At 37.9% G+C, this 14476-nt stretch overlaps 1 protein-coding gene across 8 annotated transcripts in view; it reads left to right on the top strand.

Moving 5' to 3' along the window:
• Positions 1–14476, top strand: part of tun (tungus) — a 328073-nt gene that overhangs the window by 93333 nt on the left and 220264 nt on the right. For 7 of the 8 annotated variants that reach the window (XM_067775133.1, XM_067775129.1, XM_067775132.1 and 4 more), the window contains exon 2: positions 2529–3104. In XM_067775133.1, coding sequence (XP_067631234.1) covers positions 3046–3104 — 59 coding nt within the window. In that variant the 5' untranslated portion in view covers positions 2529–3045. The remainder of the gene's footprint in view (positions 1–2528; positions 3105–14476) is intronic. The other variant, XM_067775134.1, reaches the window with a different exon arrangement.

The following is a 14476-nucleotide window of genomic DNA, read 5'->3' as shown; positions in this document are numbered from 1 at the left end:
ACGTTTAGTTACTCCCCTGCACACTAAGAGGAGGTTCGTAAGCGTGACAGCTACTCGGTATACTACTATCTCCCATCACATATGCGAGCCTTATCTTAAATTGTGCGACACAACCGCAAGCGAGTTCAAGCACTTCCAGACCACCATCGATTCGACCACTGTACTAGCTGGTTAGCATCGCATCATTACCGCTTACATCGAGCTTCTGACAGAAAAAGCCCCACCAACGTTGCCTTCCATCATCATCCCATCCATGAACCAGTTATGTAGTCCACTACCAGAGATGAGTGCCTTTCCCCAGTGCTCTCTCCTCGTAAAATTAATAAGCTCCAGGGTTGACTGTTGACTCACATAGCTCTTGCCACCTAATTATCGTAACCAAATAGCCCTGAAACAATGGGAACCAGAAATTTAACCCCAAGAAGCACTGCAGGCAACCTGCGAAGGCTACCACTGACATCCACATTTCTTTCGATTGTGGCTCTTCCTCTCTCCAGAGCAATAGTTTTATTGTACAAAATTTTGATAATAAATTCAACTTAAACCTTCTGCCGAGGGCTTCCTTGTCTGATTCTCTACATTCGGACTCCATGACAAATGTTATTCAAAATAATCTCTAAGCATTTTATTCTATCAAAAAATTTCAACAGTACTGCTTCAATTAAGGTAGTCCTGAAAATGGGTATCTTATATATCCTGATGAAAACAACCAGTTCTGTTTTGTCCGCGTTGATTACAGATGCGGCTTGAAACAATAAATACCCCACTGAAGTTGGTCTACTCGCATGAGATTTGAAGGCATTTCTAATCACGGACTAAATCAGGAAAACCCCCAGCAGGAAGGTGCTCGTGGCACTCGACGTTTCAAAGGCTTTTGGCATAGTCAACGACGGCACGCTACTCCACCTCACACCTTCCTTCTTAGCTAAAAAGATTGACCGCAAATTATCTGATTGGTCGGCAAGCGTTGGTTCGATTTAGGAACGAAATATCAAAGCTTTGGAAAATTAAAAGGGGGGGGGGGGGTACCACAGGGTGATGTCCTAACCCCGCTTCTGTTCAATTTTTACATATCAAAACTCCCTCACTAGAAGGAGTCACAATCATTTCCTATGCTGACGACTGCACGATTATGGCTACAGGACATGGCCCTTCAATAAATGAATTAGTTTCTTAAATAAGCAGCTGTATCCCGGTCTTTTCAGTTCCTTCACCTGTCAGCCAGCCAAAGATCTTAGGGGTAACGTTGGATTATACTCTCACGTTCAAAGCGCATGCCAACGAAATTGTATCTTAAGTACACAGCCGCAACAAATTACTAAAGTCGCTTGGCGGCAGCATCTGGGTAAAAGATAAAGAAATGGTGCTAACCGCGTGCAAAGCAATTGACAGACCGCTCATGTGCTACGCGTCACTAGTTTGGTCAATTGGTATTAAAAGCTGCAGGCCCCCCAAAATGCTGCAATCAGAACTGCCACCAGATGTCTCCTTTTGACTGCTGAACGCCAGCTACATAGTTAGGCCAAAGAGTTCAACATTAAAGAGCACAACGAAATGCTCAACAGACAGTTTTTGCTAAACTGTCACAGACCATGACACCTTAGCAAATAACATTGCCGATGTCCTGCATGCGATGTGTTCCCACATGACACCAACAAATTGTTCAATTTTAATGTGGAACCTTGGCTTCTAACACCAATCTCTCTATAGTCCGCTTCTGTTTAAACTGCCAGTTTCCTTGGACTTCCGTTAGAGGACTTTGATGACGATTTGTGAGTGGTCGTGTCCATTGAATGGGCTAAGCATTTTTAACATAACAACAAAAGCAGGCATTTCTGCAGGAGAGGTTACTGTGCTACCATCACCTCAGAAAGATGACTGATTGTCCAGCAGAAACTACAATCACGTCCCTCAAAGACCCCAAAGTTACTGGTCCCTTGCGAGAGTTTTATTGAACCTTGTAGATACAGTGTGGGTTTTAATCCCTCAATACACATTTTTTTGGTGTTTAAGAAATTGAAATTGAATTGAGAAAATTTGAATAGTCGTTGGTTGTATTATGGCAACAGTGAATGCAGATTTTTCAAAGACATCACAACACACACAAGCAAAACACGCACACATACAAACGCAATTACAAATTGTAAAGAAAGTGAAATTTGTGATGCGCTAATAGCAATGAAATATAAAAGAAAAATGGTGCCATTGCCAAAAACATTAAGAAGCGCCTAGCTTGAACTTCGACCCAAGGCGGCAACAACGCTGAGCCAACAAGGTTCGCGAGGGAGAGAGAGTGATGCAATTTTAACTGCCAATTAAACGTAGATACGCCTGTGCATAAGCACTAAAAGACATAAAAGTTAACAACAAATTAAAAAGACTGGTTAAGTCATCGGGCAAATGGCCAAATCGTTGCGCTTAAGCACTTAAGTTTAGTTAGCATTGTTTAAAATTTGTGTGTTATGACATTTTGGCAATAGCAAGTTGATAGCTCATTTGTTTTATTATAATTTTTTTTATCTTTCAAGCAATAACAATGAAAATCGCAATGCATAGCCAAAGCGCACAGTAGCCACATCGATTGTTGCTTTTGGCCCATAACGTGAAATGTAGTTGTGTAAGTGAGTGTGTGTGTGTAAAATAAAAGAAAACGACATTGTATAAAATAGTGAAAAGTGCTTAGCTAGAAAATAAATGAAACATTTTAAGCGTGAATCGTAATAAATAAACCCCTAACGTTCCGCCTCCTTTCACACGCTCACAATACATAGTAGATACATACATACATACATATGTATATATAAAACTTGGCCACTACCCCAGCACATATAATTCTGTGCTGACCACCCCTTACCAGTGTGTGTGTGTGCACCCAAACAATTTCCCAACCCAAACAAAAACAGAAGCAGATCTTCAGGCGCAAACGACATCAAACCTCAGTCGATTCGTGGTAGCAGCAATATTAGAAGCAGCTATAGTCGTAGCCGTAGCAGCAGCCACTGATATCATCCGTCGCAACGTCGTTAGCGTCGTCGTCGTCACAAGATGACCACAGATTTGTTGTTCCCGAAAATTTCGGAGTGCTCATATGTGTCGTGTTACTGGTGAGTACTTACATCAATATTATACATACTACATATTTTATTGCATCATCATACAGCAGCGAATAGCAAAATAGCAGTGAGAGTTTTCATACAATTTTGTCAATTAAATTCTTTTTTTTTTATTCTCGATATTTGAAGAAAAACTATGAATTTTGGAACTTTAGCTATGCAATCCGATCTAAATAAAAATATTTTCGAAAATTCGAAAAAATTTGAAGAAAATTTCGAACTTTTTATTTGGAGTTCTTTGAACTTTTTTTGAGTTTTGTTGATCAATCAATTTTAGACTAGATTAGGTTAGTTTGAACTGGCCGCTCCATGAGGACCCTACATAGACTGAATGAGTCTGTAGTGTTACCAGAAGCTTGTTTAACGACCAAATTGAAAAAACCCTATCAAAAACCAGGACCAATGGTACAAAATAATTCCGCACTCTTGGAAAATATTAGAAGCTCTCTAGGACCTCTGCCACTTGCTGCTTTTAGATGTATCAATCCTTATAGCTGGAGTCTTAGTTTGATGCGCGCAAGGTACGAGCACAAAAAGTGTCCGATCGTTTCCCCTTCCAACCTGCACTTCCTACATCTGCTATTACTCACCAAGTCTAATTTAAAGGCATGTGTCTCCAGAAGGCAGCGTCCAGTCAGAATATACGTCATGAATCTACAGTCCTCTGTTTTTAATGATAGGATTAAATTTGCCTTGGCTGTCAATATAAAAGCCAACACGGCTGCAGTTTAAGCTATTTTCTTCCGCTGTTTCAACTGATTTGGTTACGGCTACCACTTCCGCCTGAAAAACGCTACATTAGGCTAAGGTTGGTTAAAGAAGGAAATTTTTGTTTTTCCTGTGAACAGACAAGATCCATTTTTGTTGGATTCACTCCCAGCCCGTTTTCCCCGGCCGATCAATGCCATATCTATGAGCTCGCTAATCGACGAGAACTCACCTGCGATTAGGGTCACTAAGTCGTAGGCGTATGCGACTTCCCTCGTTCCTTCTGCTCTAAAGATATCTAAAATTTCATTAATTACCAGTATCCAAAGAAGAGGCGATAACACACCGCCCTGAGGTGAGTCAGCTCCTAAATTTGCGTTGATGACCCTATAAAGTTGACGACCATAATCTTGAACATAGAATCGATCCATGCAACTATAGAGTCTTGCGTTCTATGTCGTGTAAGTGCTTTGCAGATGACGTCCGTAGGGACGTTGCTGAAGGCACCCTCAATGTAAAAGAAGGTTGTCAAGGAATATTTTCTGCCATTCAATGATTTCTCGTTTACGCTGACTACCTCTTGAAGGGCGCTTACAACTGATTTGCCTTTTCAGTATGCGCGCTGAACTGTGTCGATCTTGCAGAAAATCGTGTTGTTCCTTATATACAGGTCCATAAGTCTTGTCAGTGTTTTCAGAGAAAAGGAGGAGCGGCTTTTTGGCCTGTAGTCCTTGGACTCGCAGTGGTATAGTTTCCCTGCTTTAGAAATAACCACGACCCGTAGCCCTGGGATTCAAGGGATCGACAAGCACAATTCATAGCTTCCGCAACCCAATTGTCAACCTCAACTACGTGAGGCGAATCCTGTTACAAATATGCATCATACACATATTTAGCAGGCGACGCTCTGACTATCGCAAGTTCCTCATTAAACTATGGGGTGCGGTTGGGGGGGGGGGGGGCGGTATGGCCTAGAAGGTTCAATGTTGTCATATTAAATCGTTCCCGAGATGGTCCGACTAGTACCCCAATGGTGCTTGTTACCGGTAAATGATCATCAATATCGATAAAACTCCCCAAAACGTTCGGGGAGTGTCCTTTTCGCTACAACAACAACCCGTACTCCTCTCCAGGCTTTGGAAACAAACCTATGTTATAGGCATCTTTATACCATGATACCATGTTGATGGGTTCTCAACATGACCCGTATTACGCGCGTATACGGTCCTGCCGATTTGAAAGGTTCAAATGATTTGATAACCCAAAAAGGATATTACTCTTTTGAAATATTCTGTAATATTATAATTCTCGCTTATCTCGCTGTGTGCATGTGTGCAAGTTTATTTCCGGCTGATTATTTAGTGTGTTGCATACTTTCCGGCGTTTTACATCACTTTTACCAATAAATGCCTACATTTCATTTCACTCAAATAACTGAACTCAGCTGCTGCAACACTCGAGGAGATTCTGCGCGTCTCAAATGATTTAATATTCATGTTGCTAAAAAAAAACATACAAACACACAATTTATATGTATAGAAGCTAGTTAGTTGGTAGCTATGTACTATGTATGTATGTACGTTTGCATTTGCTTCTGTTTTTCATTTGCTGGTTGCGTATTCAAATTCACTTCGCTCATTACTCAACTGTTGTATATATGAAATTAGGTCAAACGGTCATGCCCATGCTTTGGGGAAAGAAATTGCGATTTTGAATTTTTGTTTTGTGATGTTTTGTTTATGGCTATGAAATACTTCACATATACTCTTTTATATTTATAACAGAGCCGGCCACACAAATACTAAAACAATTGCATAAGTGTGTGTAAAAATTGAGTGACAACTCCCGACAGTGTGCTAAAAGAAAATGTGGATTGTGAAGTTCGAAATTAAAAAAGGACTCTGGTTTCTTGATTTCAAGCTAATCCTAACAATACTTACTTATATTCATATAACTAAGAACGGGGTGGTCGAGCTAGCCAGATAAAACTTTTTTATAAAAGAAGGTATGGTGTTTCTTCAATGCAAAATTTATTTAAAAAATCACTTTTTCATCAAGAAAGAACTATAAAACAAAGTAAATGTAAAGATAGAAATATATATTTTCAAAACATAAAGTTATTCAATAAAAAAAAAAATGTGTAAAAATTAATAAAACTAAGTAGAACGTATAAAAAGTTACTTATATTAAATTCTCAATATTTATTAATAATTAATTAATTATTATTAATGATTAATATTTAAATTGTCAATATTAATATGTATGTTCAAAGGAACTTAATAATACTAACTAAAACGCATTAAAAGTCACTTTAACATTGCAGCATATTGTTTTTATTATGTGCCCAAAAATTAGCATGGACTTTTCCTTTTGCATTCACTGTTGATTTTAGTGAGTGACCAGCGAAAGCAAACGATCGTGATCGCAAATCGTTAGTGTCTGTGTGAAAATACGAACTCAAATTGTACAATGTGCAACTTTTGGCCGGCTCTGATTTATAATGTAGCTGCATAGTTGTGCTATATACAGCGCTTAAGTTTAAATAGGTATAATATATTATATGAATATGTACATATATAACACAGAATGTGTGTTTTTAAATGCATGTTTTTTTTATCAAAATGGTACAAGTTCATTTATCAAATAAATTTTTCGAAAATAATTTTTGCCGATTTTTATACTCAGTTGAGCAGAGCTCACAGAGTATATTAACTTTGATTGGATAACGGTTGGTTGTACAGGTATAAAGGAATGGAGATAGATATAGACTTCCATATATCAATATCATCAGTATCGAAAAAAATTTCGATTGAGCCATGCCCGTCCGTCCGTCCGTCTGTCCGTTAACACGATAACTTGAGTAAATTTTGAGGTATCTTGATGAAATTTGGTATGTAGGTTCCTGGGCACTCATCTCAGATCGCTATTTAAAATGAACGATATCGGACAATAACCACGTCCATTTTTTCGATATCGAAAATTTCGAAAAATCAAAAAAGTGCGATAATTCATTACCAAATATGGATTAAGCGATGAAACTTGGTAGGTGAGTTGAAATTATGACGCAGAATAGAAAACTAGTAAAATTTTGGACAATGGGCGTGGCACCGCCCACTTTTAAAAGAAGGTAATTTAGAAGTTTTGCAAGCTGTAATTTGGCATTCGTTGAAGATATCATGATGAAATTTGGCAAGCACGTTACTCTTATTACTATATGTCTGCTTAATAAAACTTTGCAAAATCGGAGAACGACCATGCCCACTTTTTAAAAAAATTTTTTTTAAATTCAAATTTTAAAAGAAAAGTTAATATCTTTACAGTATATAAGTAAATTATGTCAACATTCAACTCCAGTAATGATATGGTGCAACAAAATACAAAAATAAAAGAAAATTTCAAAATGGGCGAGGCTCCACCCTTTTTCATTTAATTTGTCTAGGATACTTTTAATGCCATAAGTCGAACAAAAATTTACCAATCCTTGTGAAATTTGGTAGAGACTTAGATTCTAGGACGATAACTGTTTTCTGTGAAAAAGGGCGAAATCGGTTGAAGCCACGCCCAGTTTTTATACACAGTCGACCGTCTGTCCTTCCGCTCGGCCGTTAACACGATAACTTGAGCAAAAATCGATATATCTTTACTAAACTCAGTTACCGTACTTAACTGAACTCACTTTGTATTGGTGTAAAAAATGGCCGAAATCCGACTATGACCACGCCCACTTTTTCGATATCGAAAATTACGAAAAATGAAAAAATGCCATATTTATATACCAAATACGAAAAAAGGGATGAAACATGGTAATTGTATTGGTCTATTGACGCAAAATATAAGTTTAGAAAAAAACTTGGTAAAATGGGTGTGACACCTACCATATTAAGTAGAAGAAAATGAAAACGTTTTGCAGGGCGAAATCAAAAGCCCTTGGAATCTTGGAAGTAATACTGTTCGTGGTATTACATATGTATATAAATAAATTAGCGGTACCCGACAGATGATGTTCTGGATCACCCTGGTCCACATTTTGGTCGATATATCGAAAACCCCTTCACATATACAACTAAGGGCCACTCCCTTTTAAAACCCTCATTAATACCTTTAATTTGATACCCATATCGTACAAACACATTCTAGAGTCACCCCTGGTCCACGTTTATGGCGATATCTCGAAAAGGCGTCCACATATAGAACTAAGGCCCACGCCCTTTTATAATACTCATTAACACCTTTTATTTGATACCCATATCGTACAAACAAATTCTAGAGTCACCCCTAGTCCACCTTTATGGCGATATTTCGAAAAGGCGTCCACCTATAGAACTAAGGCCCACGCCCTTTTAAAATACTCATTAACACCTTTCATTTGATACCCATATCGTACAAACAAATTCTAGAGTCACCCCTGGTCCACCTTTATGGCGATATTTCGAAAAGGCGTCCACCTATAGAACTAAGGCCCATGCCCTTTTAAAATACTCATTAACACCTTTCATTTGATACCCATATCGTACAAACAAATTCTAGAGTCACCCCTGGTCCACCTTTATGGCGATATTTCGAAAAGGCGTCCACCTATAGAACTAAGGCCCACGCCCTTTTATAATACTCATTAGCACCTTTCATTTGATACCCATATCGTACAAACAAATTCTAGAGTCACCCCTAGTCCACCTTTATGGCGATATCTCGAAAAGGCGTCCACCTATAGAACTAAGGCCCACGCCCTTTTATAATACTCATTAACACCTTTCATTTGATACCCATATTGTACAAACGCATTCTAGAGTCACCCTGGTCCACTTTTATAACGATATTCCGAAAAGGCGTCCACCTATAGAACTAAGACCCACGCCCTTTTAAAATACTCATTAACATCTTTCATTTGATACCCATATTGTTGTACAAACGCATTCTAGAGTCACCCCTGGTCCACTTTTATAACGATATTCCGAAAATGCGTCCACCTATAGAACTAAGGCCCACGCCCTTTTAAAATACTCATTAACACCTTTCATTTGATACCCATATTGTACAAACGCATTCTAGAGTCACCCCTGGTCCACTTTTATAACGATATTCCGAAAAGGCGTCCACCTATAGAACTAAGGCCCACTCCCTTTTAAAACACTTATTAACACCTTTCGTTTGATACCCATATAGTACAAAAAAATTCTAGAGTCACCCCTGGTCCACCTTTATGGCGATATCTCGAAAAGGCGTCCACATATAGAACTAAGGCCCACGCCCTCTTAAAATTCTCATTAACACCTTTCATTTGATACTCATATCGTACAAACAAATTCTAGAGTCCATCTTTATGGCGATATCTCGAAACGGCGTCCATCTATAGAACTATGGCCCACTTCCTCTTAAAATTATCATTAACACATTTCATTTGATACCCATATCGTTCAAACAAATTCTAGAGTCACCCCTGGTCCACCTTTATGGCGATATCTCGAAAAGGCGTCCACCTATAGAACTTAGGCCCACTCCCTTTTAAAATTATCATTAACACATTTAATTTGATACCCATATCGTACAAACAAATTCTAGAGTCAAGCCTGGTCCACCTTTATGGCGATATCCCTAAATGGCGTCCATCTATAGAACTATGGCCCACTTCCTCTTAAAATACTCTTTAATACCTTCCATTTGATACACATGTCATACAAACACATTCCAGGGTTACCCTAGGTTCTTTTTACAACGTGGTGATTTTCCCTTACTTTGTCTCCACAGCTCTCAACTCAGTATGTAATGTTCGGTTACACCCGAACTTAGCCTTCCTTACTTGTTTTTATACTCAGTTGAACAGAGCTCACAGAGTATATTAACTTTGATTGGATAACGGTTGGTTGTACAGGTATAAAGGAATCGAGATATATATAGACTTCTATATATCAAAATCATCAGCATCGAAAAAAAATTTGATTGAGCCATGTCCGTCCGTCCGTCCGTCCGTCCGTCCGTCTCTCCGTTAACACGATAACTTGAGTAAATTTTGAGGTATATTGATGAAATTTGGTATGTTCCTGGGCACTCATCTCAGATCGCTATTTAAAATGAACGAAATCGGACCATAACCACGCCCACTTTTTCGATATCGAAAATTTCGAAAAATCGAAAAAGTGCGATAATTCATTACCAAAGACGGATAAAGCGATGAAACTTGGTAGGTTGGTTGAATTTATGACGCAGAATAGAAAACTAGTAAAATTTTGGACAATGGGCGTGGCACCGCCCACTTTTAAAAGAATGTAATTTCAAAGTTTTGCAAGTTGTAATTTGGCAGCCGTTGAAGATATCATGATGAAATTTGGCAGGAACGTTAATCCTATTACTATATGTGAGGTAAATAAAAATTAGCAAAATCGGAGTATGAACACGCCCACTTTTAAAAAAAATTTTTTTTTAAAGTCAAATTTTAACAAAAAATATAATATCTTTACAGTATATAAGTAATTTATGTCAGCATTCAACTCCAGTAATGATAAGGTTCAACAAACTAAAAATATAAAAGAAAATTTCAAAATGGGCGTGGCTCCGCCCTTTTTCATTTAATTTGTCTAGAATACTTCTAATGCCATAAGTCAAACAAAAATTTACCAATCCTTCTGAAATTTGTAGGGGCATAGACTCTATGAAGATAACTGTTTTCTGTGAAAATGGGCGAAATCGGTTTAAGCCACGCCCAGTTATTATACACAGTCGACCGTCTGTCCTTAGGCTCGGCCACTAACACGATAACTTGAGCAAAAATCGATATATCTTTACGAAACTTAGTTCACGTACTTATCTGAACTCACTTTATCTTGGTATAAAAAATGGGCGAAATCCGACTATGACCACGCCCACTTTGCCCATATCGAAAATTACGAAAAATGAAAAAAATTCCATAATTCTATACCAAATATGAAAAAAGGGTTGAAACATGGTAATTGGATTGGTTTATTGACGCAAAATATAACTTTAGCAAAAACTTTGTAAAATGGGTGTGACACCTACCATATTAAGTAGAACAAAATGAAAAACTTCTGCAGGGCGAAATCAAAAGCCCTTGGAATTTTGGCAAGAATACTGTTCGTGGTATTACATATATAAATAAATTAGCTGTACCCGACAGATGATGTTCTCGGTCACCCTGGTCGACATTTTGGTCGATATCTCGAAAACGCCTTCACATATATACTTAAGGGCCACTCCCTTTTAAAACCCTCATTAATACCTTTAATTTGATACCCATATCGTACAAACACTTTATAGAGTCACGCCTGATCCACCTTTGTGGCGATATCCCGAAATGGCGTCTACCTATAGAATTATGGCTCACTCCCTTTTAAAATACTCTTTAATACCTTCCATTTGATACCCATGTCATACAAACACATTCCAGGGTTACCCTAGGTTCACTTTCCTACATGGTGATTTTCCCTTTTTTGTCTCCAAAGCTCTCAGCTGAGTATGTAATGTTCGGTTACACCCGAAATTAGCCTTCCTTACTTGTTTACTATACATTTCTTAAAAACTTATGTTTTTTCTAAAGTGATCTTACTCCTTTTTATTAAACTGATGTTCTTATATTCATTTCAGCGGAACATTACGCTTTTCGTCTTTCACAAAAATTTACCCCGAGCACAATGCAATTATTTCCTTAAGTTTCTAATTCTCTATTAACACTGTAACAATATTCAGCAAGGCTATTTCGTTAGTACGAGTGGAGTTTGATAAGTTCGTGATATTTTTAAGCAGAAGTGTTTGAATCAAGAGCAAAAAAAGTTCTGCAAAAAGCCGTCTTTAAAATTTACGCACTCTAATTATGTTATTCTTTAAAATCAACCGAAATTGTTTTTTTATTGCAACTTAGCTTGTCGACATCTGCTTGTTAAGATTTACAAAATATCATTATATAGTTCGTGGGAAGCTCTATAGGTTAGTGCCGGTTGAACTGGCCGCTCAGTGAAGCTTCACATAGACTGAATGAGTTCATGGTATTACCAGAAGTTTGTTTAACGACGAAACTGAAAAACAATATCAAAAATCAGGAGCTACTATGTTATAAAATATCACTGACCAGGCCTAATTTAAAGGCATGTGATGTCAGAAGGCAGCGTTCAGTCATAAATCTACAGTCCTCTTTTTTTATAAATGATAGTAGTGACTTTGTTAGTCCAAAGTTTTAATATCTACACATGATTTTCGACACTTTTCAGCCCCGCGCGTCGGTGTACGCTTTTCCGCTTGGTCGATCATGTGCAACTCTCGTCTTCTCGCGCAGTCAAGGGCTGTTTTAAAGTCGACAAAAAGACGGTAAGTGTCGATGCTCTTATCGTGATTCTTCTCCGAAATATGGCATATGATGACCATTTACCAGGTCTGAAGCTGCACTCATTTAGTCCAATAAGTTCATTGACTATGAGTTACAGTCCTACATATCTCGATTTCTCAGATAACAATGTATAACATATGCGTGAAGATGTGACAATAAAGCGCTTTTCTGCAAAATCGGTTGTATAGTAATCCGATCCGGTCTCTTCCCAAAAATGTCTAATTGTACACCGAAATATACCGCCTGACCAAATTTCATTAAGTTATCTCGAAAATTGAGGGAATACTTTGCATTCAAACAGGCAGAGAGACAGGCTAAATCAACTCGGATCGTTATCCCAATCATTTCTGGGGTATATCTCCTCATATTTAAGGACTTACAATTTTGAGATTCGTGGTAAATCTTATTTTTATACCCAGCTGTACTTGTACAAAAGATATTATAGCTTTGATTGGATAACAGTTGGTTGTACAGGAATAAACGAATCAAGATAGATACAGACTTCCATATGTCAAAATAATATCGAAAAAAAGTTTGACTAAGCAATGTGCGTCCGTCCGTCTATCTGTCCGTCCGTTAACACGACAACTTGAGGAAGTACTAAGATATCTTCACCAAATTCGGTATACAGGCTTATCTGGATCCAGAATAGATTGGTATTGAAAATGAGCGAAATGGGATGATAACCACGTCAACTTAAATTTAGAAAAAATGAGATAACTCAAAAACGAATACCGCTAAGCTAGTGAAATTTAGTAGGTGCATTGGTTTTATGACGCAAAACATAAACTCAAAAGAATAAACTTGGAATATAGGCGTGGCACCAACCACCCAGAAGAAGAAAATTTGGAAGTTTAACAAGCCGTAAATAAAAAGTCGTTAAAGATATTACATTGAAATTTGGCAGAGGCACTATCCTTGCCAAATTATGTAGGCTGAGTGAAGAAGTCGGTTGAAGTTCACACTCACTTTTCCTAAAGGTCTAAACTTAACAAAGTTTGCAATAACTGTATGGTATTTAACTGCATTGGACTGCTATTCTACCTCAGTAGTGGTATGGTTGAGCTAAGACCAAAACTTAAACAAATTGTGAAAATGGGCGCGACCCACCCCTTTTTTGTTACGTTTGCTGGACGCGAACCTAGGATGTTCGGTGCACGCTACCATCACACCCTACCATCACACCCTACCATCACAGCACGGCGGCTTCCGTATAGAACCGTATATTGGGTATTGCGCAGCCTTATAACACTATTAACCACACAAAGCAAAAAACAACAGCATTTCAAGTGCACAGCTGAGTATGGAATGTTCGGTTTCATTCGTACATAGACTTTCTTACTGGTTTTATTATAAAATATGTCTGATGTATGAATTAGATTTCTAATTGTCCTCAGGAATTTAAGTCACTACACCATTTCCAGTTGTATTTTAAAAAGCGTCAATTGGATTCTAGAAAGCGTCAACTGGGTTTAGAATACACAATTGGATTTTAGAAAATTGGAAATTGTTTAGTTGGACTTTGGAAATAGCCAATTGGACTTTAGAATTGTCAGTTGGATTTTCGAATTGATAATTGGAATTTGAAAAGCGCCAATTGAATTTTAAAATACGTAAATTGGATTTTAGAAAGCATGAATTGGATTTTAGAAAATTTTCACTTCACTTTCCAAAAACATATAATATATGTATATGAAAAGATGGCTTATGACTCAAAAAAGAAATTGCGAGAAACAGCTGTTAAAGATAAACAATGCATTTCTTCAGTTTCTTAGTAGTTTTTCTTTTGCATTATGAACAGTCATGCCCAAAAGGCAAAGCACAAACCAGTTTCTGACCGATATTTTGGCTGCATTACCATCGAAAAAAATGCTATCAAAAAAATCTGAGGATGCTTCACGCCTTGTGGGCATTTTTTTCATACCGCGTGTGTCCAAAGAATTGTAGAGCAGCAAGGAGATTTGTGTCGAAGTAATATAGCTACATATACTTATCATCTTTTCACAGCTTTTGTTACATTGACTCTGTGTACTCAGGAATTAATTCGCGCGATAGAAGAGTGCACATTACAACCTCATCGCAAGACCGGGGTAGAATTGTTAACGTAGCTGCAAGGGGAGAACATTGGGTGACTTGGGCCCAGAATTTGGCTGTTCCCTATAAAAGGGCGTGGTCATTGGTGAACTCTGGACGAAACACATCCAAACCAAGAGAAATTGTTAACAAATGACCAGGTAGATGTAATGTTGGGGTGGCTTGAAGAGAATTGCAGCTTGACGTTAAAACAAATCGGTGAGCGTATTCAAAGCGATTTTGGCATAGT

Source organism: Eurosta solidaginis, chromosome 3 (genome assembly GCF_040869045.1).
Source record: "Eurosta solidaginis isolate ZX-2024a chromosome 3, ASM4086904v1, whole genome shotgun sequence".
Taxonomy (NCBI): Eukaryota; Metazoa; Arthropoda; class Insecta; order Diptera; family Tephritidae; genus Eurosta; species Eurosta solidaginis.
The sequence above is the reverse complement of the archived record's forward strand: the minus strand, read 5'-3'. Positions and strand labels throughout refer to the sequence as shown.